General features: G+C 44.8%; 1 protein-coding gene across 1 annotated transcript in view; it reads right to left on the minus strand.

The window, feature by feature from the left end:
• The window catches only part of CR1 (complement C3b/C4b receptor 1 (Knops blood group)), a 99388-nt gene that overhangs the window by 76241 nt on the left and 7665 nt on the right, over nt 1-15482 (minus strand). The window contains exons 8-16 of the mRNA XM_053245857.1: nt 13261-13455; nt 12935-13034; nt 11331-11416; nt 9332-9523; nt 8594-8776; nt 7466-7648; nt 5849-6028; nt 4739-4921; nt 2287-2460 (exon numbers count right to left, since the gene is read on the minus strand). Coding sequence (XP_053101832.1) covers nt 2287-2460; nt 4739-4921; nt 5849-6028; nt 7466-7648; nt 8594-8776; nt 9332-9523; nt 11331-11416; nt 12935-13034; nt 13261-13455 — 1476 coding nt within the window. The remainder of the gene's footprint in view (nt 1-2286; nt 2461-4738; nt 4922-5848; nt 6029-7465; nt 7649-8593; nt 8777-9331; nt 9524-11330; nt 11417-12934; nt 13035-13260; nt 13456-15482) is intronic.

Genomic DNA, 15482 nt, shown 5'->3' on the forward strand with positions numbered 1-15482 from the left:
AAATTAGTTCTGTGTATTACTGTGAAGCTCAGTGATGTGCATCATTGTCCTCAGCTGTAATTTGGAAATGACTGCCCCTTCTCTCATGCGGTGCTGAAAAGTGAATGATATTTATTAGGGCATAAAAATCTAGATCTCACTATCCTTGCTTACACTTAACTACAACAATTGCAAATGGTACACTGTAGCATCGAGAACAGTTAACACTCAAGGGTAATTAAAACATTATGGTCCCATAAAAAGGTTCCCCAAAGCACACAGCAACAATACCATAAGGGACTATGATCTGGTGAACTGATGCCTGCTTGGGCTGGCAAGGGAACCTATTTGCAAACATTGCCCCCTTTGTGGAGTTGTGGCCACACAGATATAGTTTTTGGCAGCCTCTATACAGTATATAGTGGAGACCTTTCAATCAGCCCTAAGGCAAGAAGAATCAAACCAAAGAGACTTTATGATCTGGTACTGTGGTCATGGCTGCTTCACATTAAGTGCTAGTAATGGTCATGAACACATAGTAAAGTAACTGTACTAATTAAACAAGGAATAATCCATGTTGCACAGAAAAATTACAAAACATTCACTAACTAGTTGGAGACAAAGCATTGAAGATTTGATCCCACAAGAGGAAAAATTCAACAAAAACCCTAGATTTGGTATGAATCTCTCTGAGGCTTTCAACCATAGGATCCTTCTGGACCGCCTAAGGGAGGTGGCATTGTGTAACACTCTTTTACAGTGGTTCCGCTCCTACTTCTCTGGCAGATTCCAGATGGTGTCACTTGGAGATTGTTGTTCCACTAAGAGAGAACTTAGTAGAGAACCCACAAGGCTCCATACTGTCTCCAGTGCTCTCTAACATCTATATGGAACCGCTGGGAGAGATCATCAGGAGGTTTGGTGCTGATGACACCCAGATCTACTTCTCCATGCTGACCTCATCAGGAAATGGCATATCTTCTGTAAATGCCTGCCTAGAGGTAGTAAAAGGCTGGATGAGGGATAACAAACTGAGGTTGAATCCAAATAAGACGGAGGTACTGACCATGGGGGGCCAGGACCTGAGAGATCGTTTAAATCTGCCTGTTCTGGATGAGATTACACTCCCCCTGAAAGATCAAGTACGTAGCTTGGGCGTGCTCCTGGACTCAAATCTCTCCCTGGTTTCTCTGGTTTCTCAGGCAGCGCTTTTTATCAACTTTGGCTGATACATCAGCTACATCCATTTCTAGAAGTGAATGACCTTAAAACAGTGCTGCATATGCTGGTAAACTCCAGGCTAGACTACTGTAATGCACTCTACGTGGGGCTGCCTTTGTATGTGGTCTAGAAACTACAATTGGTGCAGAATGCGGCACCCAGATTGGTCTCTGAGACAACACGAAGAGACCAAATAACACCGGTTGTAAAAGAACGGCACTGGCTGCCAATATGTTTCTGGGTGAGATACAAAGTGCTGGTTATTACCCATAAGGCCCTTAACGGGTTGGTTCCAGGCTATTTGAGAGAGCACCACCTTTGCCATAATCCTTGCCGCCTGTTACAATCTTCTGGAGAGGGCCAGTTACGGTTACCACCAGCTCGTTTGGTGGTAACCCAGGACTGGGCTTTCTCTGTGGCTGATTCAGGGCTTTGGAAAATGCTCCCTGCTGAAATAAGAGCATCTCCTTCCCTGTTTTCAGGAAGAACCTCAAGACTCTCCTGTTTTCTCAGGCTTATAATTAGAATTAATTTTAATAATTTTAAATACTTGTTTTTAATAATTAATTTATTCTATTGCTTTTATTGTCATGAATTTCAATTTACGATTTTTAAATATTTTAAATTTTGTACACTCCTTAGAGATGTACATATCCGGAGGTATAAAAATATGATAAATAAACAAACAATCATAAACACTGACATTCAAACAAGAGGCAGCTGGCCAATCAACATGCATCCATGAGCAGTAAAATGACCCCGCCACCTCCACTTCTCACTCCCGCTACACCAGATATGCTGCCTAATAGCTCAGGCACCTCTGGTATGCTCCAATGTTATCTATATAAAGTACGAGCAGGCAGAAAATCAACACCATTAATCTATTTCTTCTACCTGCATGGACACACCAGTGCCTTCCCAAAGCTAGTTTGTGCAGCTGCACATCAATCTCTAGCCAGTGTTTCAGCAGTTTCCCCCTTATATGGACTATCATCTATATTTGGAATGCATGCTTCTGCCCCTATGGTGTGGTGAATTCTGAGCACTAGGAAAGGAATGGTCAGAGTCAACAGCTAAGGACTTTACCTTCACAGCGAGGGGCAGGGAGACTCCATGCGCCAGAGGACAGGCAATCAAGAGTTGCCTCTCCAACAACAGTGTAGCCAGGCTCACATGTGTACTTCGCAGATATTCCATCTGTTCCTTCCTGGAAGCTGTACCTTGCATTTTGGACATATGGGGGTCTGTGGCATCTCATTGCTGAAATGAGAAAGAGGAACATAGGATGCAGCTTTAGACCGAGTCAGACCATTAGTCTATCTAGCTCAGTATTGGTTGCACAGACTGGCAGTGGCTTCTCTAAGGTTAGTGTGGGAAAGTAAGCTTAAAATATTGTTATGTGATGTCTCCACTTCTTCAAATGGTGGGAAGTCCCATCAGTTTTTATTTACAAAGAAATCTGGAAATATACAAGTTGAGCAGTAGATGGAGCTGGCATAGTGGTGCACTCCTGCAAGCAGCAACGGATTGCATTCATTGTTCCCAAGAGAGCAAGCCCTGCACCCCATGTGCTTTGCTTCTCTGCTCAGCCGTAGCTCCGCATGTCTCACTCAGAAGCTGCCTCTCACTTTCCCATACTGCTGTTTTGTTGTTGCAGTGGGCTGAATTCAGACTGCCCACTGCCTTATACCAAGGAAGCTGGCTTATACCAAGTCAGGCCCTTGGTCCATCCACACTTACTGGCAGCAGCTCTTCAGGTTTTCAAGAGGGGTCTTTCCCAACCCTACCTGGAGATTGAACCTGGGGGCCTCTGCATGTGAATCAGATACTCTACCACTGAGTTATGGCCTCATCCCCCAGAAGATCCAAGCACTGGGTGTGCATACTTCAGGAATTAAGGTACACAGTGCCTGTGAGCACATGGTCAGCCCAGAAGTACCTTTCCAGGACCAGCTCACAGTCCTTTCACACAGAGTGACCTTCTTGGTCACCCTCCTCTACACTCAAATATTCCTCCAAAAAAAGGCAGTGCATGACCATGGCATCCTTTCTGCCATCATAATTTTAAGTAATTGCTAATCAAGATCTTAATCACAAATCATTCAAATCTCAGAAGTTTATTGCTCTTCAGAAACACTGGAGTAAACAGCATGGATGGCCAGAGGCTTCTTTCACCCCCGACTTCTGGGTGGATGTCCGGTCTCCCAGATCTGCTGTGCCCCGCAAATCCTCTGAATTCTGTGCTGGGTGGCCATGCTGCTCCCCACCACGTGCCCTTGCTGTTCCAGGTGGCCATGCGCAACAGGGCTGTCAGGGCTGAATGCAGCCACCGGCCAGCCTGTGGCCGGCCTGTGGCCCACCTGATCTCCTCCCAGGAACAGCTGAGGGCTGAGTGCAGCCAGCCTGTACACTGCCCGAGACTCTTCCAGTCCCACGTGCGGCTGTAGTTGTGGGGCCTGGCTAGGTGAGCAGCCTGCCAAGCTCCTTCCACCCAACCATACCAAGGTGAGCTGCACAGCCAGTGTGTGCACACATGTCAGTGTTGGGCATTGAATAGTCCACCAGATTCGCACACACAAGGGAGTGGAGCAAGCTGCAAGGCAGCAACAGCAGAGAATGCAAGAGGCAGGCAGCCACTGGCTCTCCTGCTCAGCCTCAGAGGCAATGGAGCTCCCCCAGCCCAGGCCAAGTGGTACTGGCTGCGGCAGCAGCAACCTCAGAGCAGGCAGCTGTGAGTGAGAGGATAGGCAGCAGCACTGGTGGCCAAGCAACCATGCCTGTAGTGAGTGGCGACGCACCCAGCATGTGACTCCCATGAGAGAACACAACAGGTAAATTGAGTGTTGTGTGCACCGAGTCAACTTGCGTTCCAGGCAGCAATGCTTAGTTCTCACATTGTGCTGTGTGTTGGGGTCGTGGAGTGAGTGAGAAGGGTGTGTGTGTGTGTGTGTGTGTGTGTGTGTGTGTGTGTGTGTGTGTGTGTGAGAGAGAGAGAGAGAGAGAGAGAGAGAGAGAGAGAGAGAGAGAGAGAGAGAGAGAGAGAGAGAGAGAGAGAGAGAGAGAGATTGATGGGAATCCAAGAGGAATCTGGTGCTTCAACTGTTAAGTCTGTTTTCTGTGTGTGTGTGTCAGGGAGGGGCGGTTGGTGGCAGCTGGTACTGCTAATGCATATCTGCACAAGGAGTCTTGTCTTACGTCTTTACATTCTTGCAAATTAAGTTGCTTAAAAATTGGATCCTTTAGAGACAGAGGGAGGAATCGCTCCTGATCACTCCATGGAGAGTCTGTAATGCCATTTGCATAGGAAAGAGAGAAAGAGCATGGTGAACATGTTTTGTTTTTCACCAAGTCCATATAGTTCTTCTGCAACAAAGACAAGGGGTGGGAATGGGGAGAAGTGAGATGGCAGAAGGCCCACTTCTTATCCTAAAGCCCACTGCAACCTTGCAAAGCTTCTGGAGGAGAGAGGTACCAGTGTGGATATTTTTGTCTGTTTTGTAGCTTGCATTTTTAGAGCCAGGATGGACCAGTAATTTACCTTCACAGCGAGGGGTTGGGGATGACCATGTGCCAGATGCTGTGCAATAGATCGTTGCCTGGCCAATAAGGGCGTAGCCAGGCTCACAAGTGTAGTTCACAGACATTCCATCAGTAAACACGGCTGTTTCCTGGTGGCTGTGAGTCCCATTTTGGATGTATGGTGGTGCCTGGCATTGAACCACTGAAAGAAGAAGAGAGAAGGTTATGATGGAAAAGTAAATGAGAGAACATAAGATTTCAAACCCTTCTGAACTGGAAAAAGACTCTGTTTGTGGAATTCAAAAAAGGGGGCAGCTGGACAAACAGCAGCCTTAAAATATGTGGCCGACATGAAGTGCATATTGGGGAACATTTTCTTAATAATGAGTGTAATGTTACAAATATGAAAACCCCTCGGACTTCACATTTATTCACAAATACTGTACACTGCCAGTGCTATCTCTACTGAAAGCTGCCAAAATAACTACACACACACACACACACACATACACCATAAGGGTTGGGTTTCTCAGAATAAACTCATCCTGAGGCTCATTGCTCAACACATAATAATTCAGATTAACTGTACTACATGCTATTGCATACCTGGGTTTTCCCTTGGAATGTGCTATATCAATGTGTGATAGATTATATAAAGATTTAGTGCAAGCAATAAAAAACCCAGAAACATATGACATTTGGTGTACATTGTGGAATGATTAAATGACTTACTGCCTCCCTTATAGTGATAATCTGCTATCTGAAGCAGACACAAGGATTTGTTGGAAGCTTCGTTTGTGGTGGAGGAGAGCAAGGACATAGCTGTAATTGAACAATGGATAGGAGGGGGACAAATGTCCCTGGGGCAGTGAGGGAGGGGAGGCCACTGGCTGGGGAAAAACCCACTCTTCGTTCTCCCCCCACCAGTAACATTCAGGATATTCAGATTTCCGATATCCTGAAGCAATATCCCGAAGCAATATCCTGAATTAATCAGATATTCCGTGTTTGTGAGATCACTCCTTAGCCCATTCATGTCTGAAACTGTCCAAGGAAATCCCAAACAAATGTAGCAATTTCTGATCATCATGAGCTGATATAATCCAACCAAGGTCCTTCAAATACATACCCTCGACACAGATGGGCACAGAAGGGTTCCATGTGCCGTCAGATTGGCACTGAATTGTATGGTTGCCTTTCAAGATGTAGTCAGAATCACATTCAAATGTAATTCTGTCCCTGGGCTTAAACAGCATTTGAGATCTTGCTATTCTTCCATTCTGAACTTTTGGACTTGCACATCCAGTGACTACAGATAAAAGAACAGACAACATGAAGCTTCAGGGTGTCTGTGAACTGGAAAAAGAGGTGCACTGCCGACTTCAGAGTCGTTTTCCTAACACAAAGCCTTAAGGCACAGTTCAGTCTTTCAGCTGTCCACGGTGTGCTACAAAGCTCTTTACTGGTCACTGGAAGGGACCAGAGTTCAGTGTAGGGGAACAGACTGCAAGCAACAGTCAGGACTCACACCCCAAAGGGGAGAAGAAGCCACACAAATCCCTGGCATCATCAACAGCAGTTACTGAGTTGCAGGCCCCAGGCCCTGTCAGCTGTAATTGTGTGTGCACAGGTTCAAAGAACCCCTCCAGTTGTCAACGGGGATGCCCCCAGGCTCTTTCTGGGGTCACTGCACAGTGCTCCTTCTCCCTGTCACCGCAGGCACGCAGCAATCCTTCCCCTGTGTGGTGGTGGCCTCCTTGATGTAGAAGTACGGGGTAGGCTGCCCTTTTTTGGCCACTCAGCAATCTACCACGCATTCGCAATGGCCAGCCGAGTGGTCCACATGGCACTCGGTTGCCTTTTTGACCACTCAAAAGACCGCCACACATGTGCAGTGGCGGGCTGAGTAGCAGGGGCAGGGCAGGGCAGCCTATCCTGGGCTACTCCATCAGGGTCAGGGAGGATGCCGCATCCGGGCACATGTGGCAAGAGAGGAGGGGCACCGCACCGGGCTGCCACCAGACTGGTGGGGCGGGCAGCCTGAACACAGGCCGCCTATGCCCTCCCTATGGAACTGTTATTTTACATTTCAGCACACATTTCTACTTGACTATTTTACTTCTGGTCACTTTCCTTTGCAATGCTGTTTTTGTTTTGTTTATAACTGAAGCCAGTATTATCGCTGTCGGAATCTTCTGCTCTGCCCACTTTTAAAAAACAAAACATAAAAACCAATTGCCATTTATGCTTATTCAGATGTACGCCTCAGTGCTGTTCCCTGTAGACAAGGATGGAAGACACCACACCTGCACAATCTATAAGCCAAAGAACAGGTGCTGAAAAACTCTGTATTGCAGAAGAACAAGTTGCTATGTAAACATTAGAAAAAAGGACACTAAAATAAAACAGTCTTTATAAGCAGTAAACCTCATTCTGCAGTCCCCTGAGGAACAGGTTACACCTCAAAATGTGTAAGGACGTGTTCTTCTACCATAAATAGTTTTTGCACTGCCTGGCTTCCCTCTTTATATAATGCCTGAAGAGGGCTCTGGTTTGACACTTACTGGCTGACACAAGGGAGATCACTTTCTCTAAAAAAGGGAAGCACATTCTGTTTCATAGGGTTGGTGTGAGTACTATGAATCTTAAGGTTTCTAACACACTTTGCTCATTGAAGACCAGGGCAGATGACAAGCAGTAACAATATCCCCTTATTGTTACCAAAAAGAAAGTTAGGATAAAATACCTTCACAGCGAGGTGGAGGATGACTCCAGTGTCCAGAAGCCATACAAGAAACAGAGGCATTTCCAATTAGCGAATAGCCAGAATTACAGATGTAAGTCACAGACATTTGGGAAGTAAAGATTTGCCCAGGAATGCCACTGTGCTTTCCATTGGCAATGTCTGGTGGCAAGGAACACTGTGGTACTAAGGAAAGACAGAACAAAAGGAAGAAGCTTAAGAAAACATTCACAAGAGCACATATTCTTGAAAATCACAAATAAAGGTCATAGCCCGGGCAGCATGGGTAGAGCCCCTACCAAAGATTGTCGATTGGGAGCCGAGTCCTCACAGGGATAATTAAGCAAAAAATGATATCAAGGGCGGTTGACTGATTGACTGAGAAATGAAGTCATCCTCTCTAGGACCCAGCACCTGACTGCAGAACATTGTTTCCTGTGACTGAGAGCAGAAGACAGCTTAGCTGTGGAGGGAGGAGCTCAGCTGTGCTGTTCAGACTCGCAGAGCTACTGTGCATGGAGTTTGTGTATGTGTGTGTGTCAGAGGGAGCTAAGATTCAGAGGAGAGGCCAAAGAATTCTGAATAGAAAGCTCCTAGTTCTTTTGTGCTGTTCACATTGATCAAGTGATTGTGTCTTTTCAGCACAGTTGAATGAGACCCCCACTGAATGTAAATCAAAGTTCGGAGCAACAGGCATGGTGGGAGAAAGCTTAAGCTGCTGTTGTTTGGAATGCATATCTCCTGGAATGAAGCTGTTTCCTCTGTACTCTGGTGTTCTTGTCAGGGCCACTTCCCACAAAGGACAACAGCAGCACTAACTAGAACAGCACAGAGTGCTATGCTGTACTGTACTGTACAGTCCACTGTAAGGCTTTTTGGGAAACCTTTGGATTGAAAAGCAGGGCATACAAGTTCTAAATAAATAAATATGTAGAACCAATGTATAGATTTTAAAATTAAAATAAAGTTAAATCATAACATTTTAAAAATTCACTCCCCTAAGGAAGGAAAGGAAAAGGAATGCTCCCATCTTCCAATTATTCAAGATGGGTTGCAGTCTCAAAGGGAACTCTGTTTGCAGGTAGGAAAATCTCATATATATGGAGGATAACAGGCCATTTTGACACTTGCCCCGTTCACAGCGAGGTGGAGGTGGGTCCCATGTGCCATCCAATTGGCAATGGATCTCTCTCGAGCCAGCTAGTATGTGGCCAGCACTGCAGCCAAATGTCACTCTGTGGTTATATGTGTATTTGCCAGAATCACCAGCCACTATTCTTCCATTCTCAACTTCAGGAGTTGGACATTGAGTCACTGAAAGAAGAGAAGTGTTAATACCCACAGGGAAGTGAAGGGGAGAAGAAATGAAATGTGGCTGCTCTCTTTGCATCTGTGCTTTTAGAAGGAGGTATTACTGACAGATGGATTAAGGTTTTATATTGTGGGAATACAAATGGCTAATGGTTTGTCTTGTTGGCAAGAACCTACCTGATATTGACCAAGTTTATAATGAATGCTTATGCTTGTGGATTACTTCTACAAGGAGCACCAAGAAGCGAAGGGATGAAGAATTGAAATATAGCCATTTTATGTGAATTTGTGCTTTTAGCTGGCATAGGGTTTGGCTGCTTGGGAACAATGGCTCTTCTTGTTCTGAAATATGCTCAAATGCTGGCTACCTACACAAGAAGAACAGGTGAAAGCTATACCTCCACAACATGCACGGCCACTCCACACTCACTTGATCCTTCCCATCCGTAGTAATTCAGAGAGCTAATGGTTCTTCCTATTGGTCGAGTCTATAATGAACACGCATGCTTGTGGGCTACCTCTACAAGAAGAACCAAGAAGAATATGTGAAAGCCACACCTCCGCAATATGCATGGCCACTCCACACTCCATTGAGCCCATCCTTCGTAGTACAGTGAATGGAGGCATTTCCAACAAGGGGGAAGCCTTTTTCACAGGTGTAAGTCACAGAATCCCCATACGTGAAGTCATCTATGTGTGTCCCGGTGCGCCTGCCATGGGGGATATCTGGTGGTGGGAAACATGGAATACCTGGAGAGACGAAAGAGGTATTCATTAAAGATGTATATTTGAGTGACTTGTTCTAATGACAACTCCTGGGACCAAAAGGTAAAACCAAAGGAGTACAAATGTAACATCAAACACAACACAGAGACTATAGGGAATGGAAGAAAAGCTGCTACCTGGTGCCCCGTAGGATGCCATGCCGATTACGTAGTCTTACACAAGAATTACAATGGATGGAACAAGCTTCATGTTTTTAAAGGTTTCACTAGTGACTTCATATCACTTACTTTTCTTTCCCCCATGTGATCTTGCTCCATGACTGTGGTGTGACTTGCTAGATTAAAGGAGATTCATGCATGTCTGTCATTAATGGGTCATTCTGAACCAAGTCCTCTCAAACCATGTGATTCAACTCACAGATTTTGGAAAACAGGCCAGTTAGGTCTGTTAGGGCCTACTTGCCACAATTGTCAGAATTACCCTGTTTTCAATGAAGGGATATATCTACCTACCAGAAACTGTTAATGCATTTTATATTATTATAATTTAAGGCAAGTGCATAGCAAGGTTGGAGTGGGCCCAAGGTTGGAGTGGACTCCCCCTCACTGAAGCTCAGCTCATGAAGTAAAGAAATCTTAAATGAGGCTGAATAGTAGTAACAAAAAGCATAGTAAAGTGTCTGTGTGTCTGTGTCTGTGTGTGTGTACACACACACACACACACACACACACACACACACACACACACACACACACCCCTATGTGCCACAACAGAACATCATCCTAAATCATTTTTTTAAAGGTTTTGTAAATTGTGGACGGTGCAAGTCATTTAATGGTACTAGAGAAAGACATGCTGCTCTGGTAGCTCCAGGTCTTAATACTCACATCAATTTTGGAGGATGAATACAACTGAAGGAAGCCCGGGCAGGTGCATGGCTGGGGGAGTCAGTCATGTGACTTGCCTCTGGGGCCCTCCCCAAAATCAGCCCTCTGCCCAAATCCTTTGAAAAAATTCAGGTAGCTTCCTTGCCCCTACCTGGCACTACCACCAACCCCACACTGCTCTAGGCCACCCCTTTCCCCCAACGTGAAGCTATACATTTGCTGACACCTCCATGCTTCTTTATGGAGAAAAACCTTAAAGACGCGAAAAATCAACAATTCCCCAAAAATCAGCCCTCTGCCCAATCACTCTGAAATTGGGGTGGTAGCCTCCTCCCATTAGGCACTACCACCCCACCCCACTCTTTTTGCCCAGATCCCACGCTATGCCCCCGATCTGCCCCAAAGACACAAAAACTTAAAAAATTCCCCAAAAATCAGCCCTTTGCCCAATTCCCCTGCAATTGGGGTGGTAGCCTCCACCAATTAGGCACTACCACCCCACCCTGCTATTTTGCTCCTGAGACCTGAAATTCGAGCTGATGTCACATCAGACCTTTTTGCATTCAAATCAATGGAGGCAAAAAGGTGGGAAATTCAAAGAGACGTCATCCCGAATCACCCGAATTTTTCGGGCACGAATCAGGGGTGATTTGGCTCAGGCACGAAAAATATCGGGGGGCATCGGGGGTGATTCAGTTTGGCCCCGAATCACCTGAAATTGCTCATTTCGTGCACAGAGCGATCTGTGCCCGAAACCTTTTGCACATCCCTAGTTGCCATGTGACTCTGTTCTATGATGCTGCTGGACTAGACCCAGTTATTAATTCGTTCCTGTCTTTACCAGATTCATTGTGCAGTGTTCATGGTACACTACAATTGTACTGGCCAGGAATCATACTGAAACCATATCTGGATACGTAGAGATAAAGACGTGTCCTACTTACGCTGACAGAGGGGAATGTCACCACTCCAAACTACTCTTCGGCCAAGTATCACACATTGTCGGTAAGACTGACCGATTAGCCTGTGCCTGTTTTGAAAAGGAAGTAATTATGGATTGTTACCATCTTGCCTTCATTTACTGAGATGAGCAGTACCGAAAAGTTAGGAATCTGAATGTACATTCATTTTAAAAAGAATCTGTCCACAGTAAACAAGACTCCTCTTTAAGCAAAACAAGGTATAGTTTTTCCGGGAACAGTGTGACTGAAGTGTATGCTCCTTAGCTGTGCTCCCTATTGTTCCTGGATATGGAGTTTATCTGCAGAGATGAGCACTAACACCTGTGGACAGTTTCTCCCCATGAGGCGCAATGCTGATTTGCTAGCAAACATATGGAATACTGGACACCATTCAGGCTACTAAGCCATTACTAAGCACCATTGAAATAAATGAGATATTAGTCATCAGGACTAATAAGATAAAAATGTCTGGAGGGCTACCCACTGTATCCAGTTTAGATAACAGCTGAACAGGGCTAGCCAAACTGAATTTTGAGGGATTACTCAGCCAGGCATATCAACTGTCAGCCAGGATCCCACCGATATCAGCTCCAATATCCAGTTCTTGGTGCCCAGATTCTTCATGTCCCAGTTAGCTGGTATCCTCTGGGCAAACAAGTATAGCCTTTTGGGGGACAATGTAGATGTGGTTTTACAAGTCCTGTGCAAAGTAGCAAAAGTCCACCTCTATCATTCCTATCACTTGAACAATAAGGTAAAATAACTTTTATCTATGGGTCGCAGAAGGGAAGGAATAAGTGGTGTGCTATGTAAATACTATGTGCTATGTAATTCACACTACAGTGCAATCCCATGCATATTTAGTAGGGGAGGAGTGAATCCAATTGAATTCTCTTTAATTACCATCTGAATAAATATGTTTTGGATAAGTCTGCAAGGATAGTTATTTCCCAGGGTTACCAACTCTTTCTTCACCTTACATAAGTAAAATATTAACAATTAGAAATCACCATGCCAGTCCTTTCCTGCCTCAGAGATCAGATGTTGGGAACAGCTTTATTAGACAATGAGGTCATTAATAAAATCAAAAACATCAGGGCTTGGAAAAAGGAGGGATAATACTTACTTTCCCCAAATGAGAATGGCTCCATCCCTACTTGGCTGCACTGTTAACCCACATGATCTCTTTTTCAGTGAGGGGCATGGCAACACAGAGCTGGCGAGAGCACGGTCCAGTCTCCATGAGTCCCACAATGAATTGCACTACTTAAGCGGTGCATTGGGGGAATGCCAACTGCTGTGATGCTCCTTCATACCAGCTCTATGGTTTAGCGGGCTGCCAGCAGCTGCACTGAGCCCCCTCACCCACATGACTGGGCAGTGGTCTAGGAGGCACACTCACACCATCCTATCTCACTTTTAGCCGGGGTTAAGCTAAAAGTCAACCAGCCTTACCCAGGTAGGGCTGTGTAAGCCTGAGTAGGACAGGTTGTGTGAACGGCTCCATTATCTACTTAACCTGTCAAAGACAGGGAAGCCCAAAGAGAAAAAATGTTGGGACCTTTCTTGGTGTACCTGATACTTACCCTTGCTCACAGGTATAATTTATGGTAGAACCAAAGAGGAGATCGTCTGGTACAATCAACCGGCCATTTTCTGGTTCACTTGGATGACCACATGATTTTCCTAGCAGAAAAATAAGGCAAATGTTTATTTTCCTTTTTATATCAAAAAGATTTTAAAAGGAGCAAACACAATGACATTCACAATGGCTAAATTGCATGATAGGATTCAATACCTCTACATTAAAGCCATTGAGATAATTTGGGTGACATGCAATATCCTTGGTTCATATACTGTTCCATTCTTTCTCTCTCTCTTTTACCTGGGACAAAAATGTCATGGGACTCACTTTTGCAGAACTCCTGAACTTCTGACCATTCCTGGCTGCTAAGGCATGTGATCGAGGCCTTCAATCCAGGATGCTTAGCATAGCCAGGCCTGCACACATACTTCACAGTCGAGCCAACAGGAAAGGAAGGTTTTTCTTTATACTCATCGGCCAGCTCAGCGAAGCTTAATCTAGTTGGAGGGCCACAGCTACTCGCTGATAAAGAAAAAGAGAGAGGAGAAAAATTAGAAAAATTAGTTCTGTGTATTACTGTGAAGCTCAGTGATGTGCATCATTGTCCTCAGCTGTAATTTGGAAATGACTGCCCCTTCTCTCATGCGGTGCTGAAAAGTGAATGATATTTATTAGGGCATAAAAATCTAGATCTCACTATCCTTGCTTACACTTAACTACAACAATTGCAAATGGTACACTGTAGCATCGAGAACAGTTAACACTCAAGGGTAATTAAAACATTATGGTCCCATAAAAAGGTTCCCCAAAGCACACAGCAACAATACCATAAGGGACTATGATCTGGTGAACTGATGCCTGCTTGGGCTGGCAAGGGAACCTATTTGCAAACATTGCCCCCTTTGTGGAGTTGTGGCCACACAGATATAGTTTTTGGCAGCCTCTATACAGTATATAGTGGAGACCTTTCAATCAGCCCTAAGGCAAGAAGAATCAAACCAAAGAGACTTTATGATCTGGTACTGTGGTCATGGCTGCTTCACATTAAGTGCTAGTAATGGTCATGAACACATAGTAAAGTAACTGTACTAATTAAACAAGGAATAATCCATGTTGCACAGAAAAATTACAAAACATTCACTAACTAGTTGGAGACAAAGCATTGAAGATTTGATCCCACAAGAGGAAAAATTCAACAAAAACCCTAGATTTGGTATGAATCTCTCTGAGGCTTTCAACCATAGGATCCTTCTGGACCGCCTAAGGGAGGTGGCATTGTGTAACACTCTTTTACAGTGGTTCCGCTCCTACTTCTCTGGCAGATTCCAGATGGTGTCACTTGGAGATTGTTGTTCCACTAAGAGAGAACTTAGTAGAGAACCCACAAGGCTCCATACTGTCTCCAGTGCTCTCTAACATCTATATGGAACCGCTGGGAGAGATCATCAGGAGGTTTGGTGCTGATGACACCCAGATCTACTTCTCCATGCTGACCTCATCAGGAAATGGCATATCTTCTGTAAATGCCTGCCTAGAGGTAGTAAAAGGCTGGATGAGGGATAACAAACTGAGGTTGAATCCAAATAAGACGGAGGTACTGACCATGGGGGGCCAGGACCTGAGAGATCGTTTAAATCTGCCTGTTCTGGATGAGATTACACTCCCCCTGAAAGATCAAGTACGTAGCTTGGGCGTGCTCCTGGACTCAAATCTCTCCCTGGTTTCTCTGGTTTCTCAGGCAGCGCTTTTTATCAACTTTGGCTGATACATCAGCTACATCCATTTCTAGAAGTGAATGACCTTAAAACAGTGCTGCATATGCTGGTAAACTCCAGGCTAGACTACTGTAATGCACTCTACGTGGGGCTGCCTTTGTATGTGGTCTAGAAACTACAATTGGTGCAGAATGCGGCACCCAGATTGGTCTCTGAGACAACACGAAGAGACCAAATAACACCGGTTGTAAAAGAACGGCACTGGCTGCCAATATGTTTCTGGGTGAGATACAAAGTGCTGGTTATTACCCATAAGGCCCTTAACGGGTTGGTTCCAGGCTATTTGAGAGAGCACCACCTTTGCCATAATCCTTGCCGCCTGTTACAATCTTCTGGAGAGGGCCAGTTACGGTTACCACCAGCTCGTTTGGTGGTAACCCAGGACTGGGCTTTCTCTGTGGCTGATTCAGGGCTTTGGAAAATGCTCCCTGCTGAAATAAGAGCATCTCCTTCCCTGTTTTCAGGAAGAACCTCAAGACTCTCCTGTTTTCTCAGGCTTATAATTAGAATTAATTTTAATAATTTTAAATACTTGTTTTTAATAATTAATTTATTCTATTGCTTTTATTGTCATGAATTTCAATTTACGATTTTTAAATATTTTAAATTTTGTACACTCCTTAGAGATGTACATATCCGGAGGTATAAAAATATGATAAATAAACAAACAATCATAAACACTGACATTCAAACAAGAGGCAGCTGGCCAATCAACATGCATCCATGAGCAGTAAAATGACCCCGCCACCTCCACTTCTCACTCCCGCTACACCA

The sequence above is a fragment of the Hemicordylus capensis genome, chromosome 4, assembly GCF_027244095.1.
Source record: "Hemicordylus capensis ecotype Gifberg chromosome 4, rHemCap1.1.pri, whole genome shotgun sequence".
Classification (NCBI taxonomy): Eukaryota; Metazoa; Chordata; class Lepidosauria; order Squamata; family Cordylidae; genus Hemicordylus; species Hemicordylus capensis.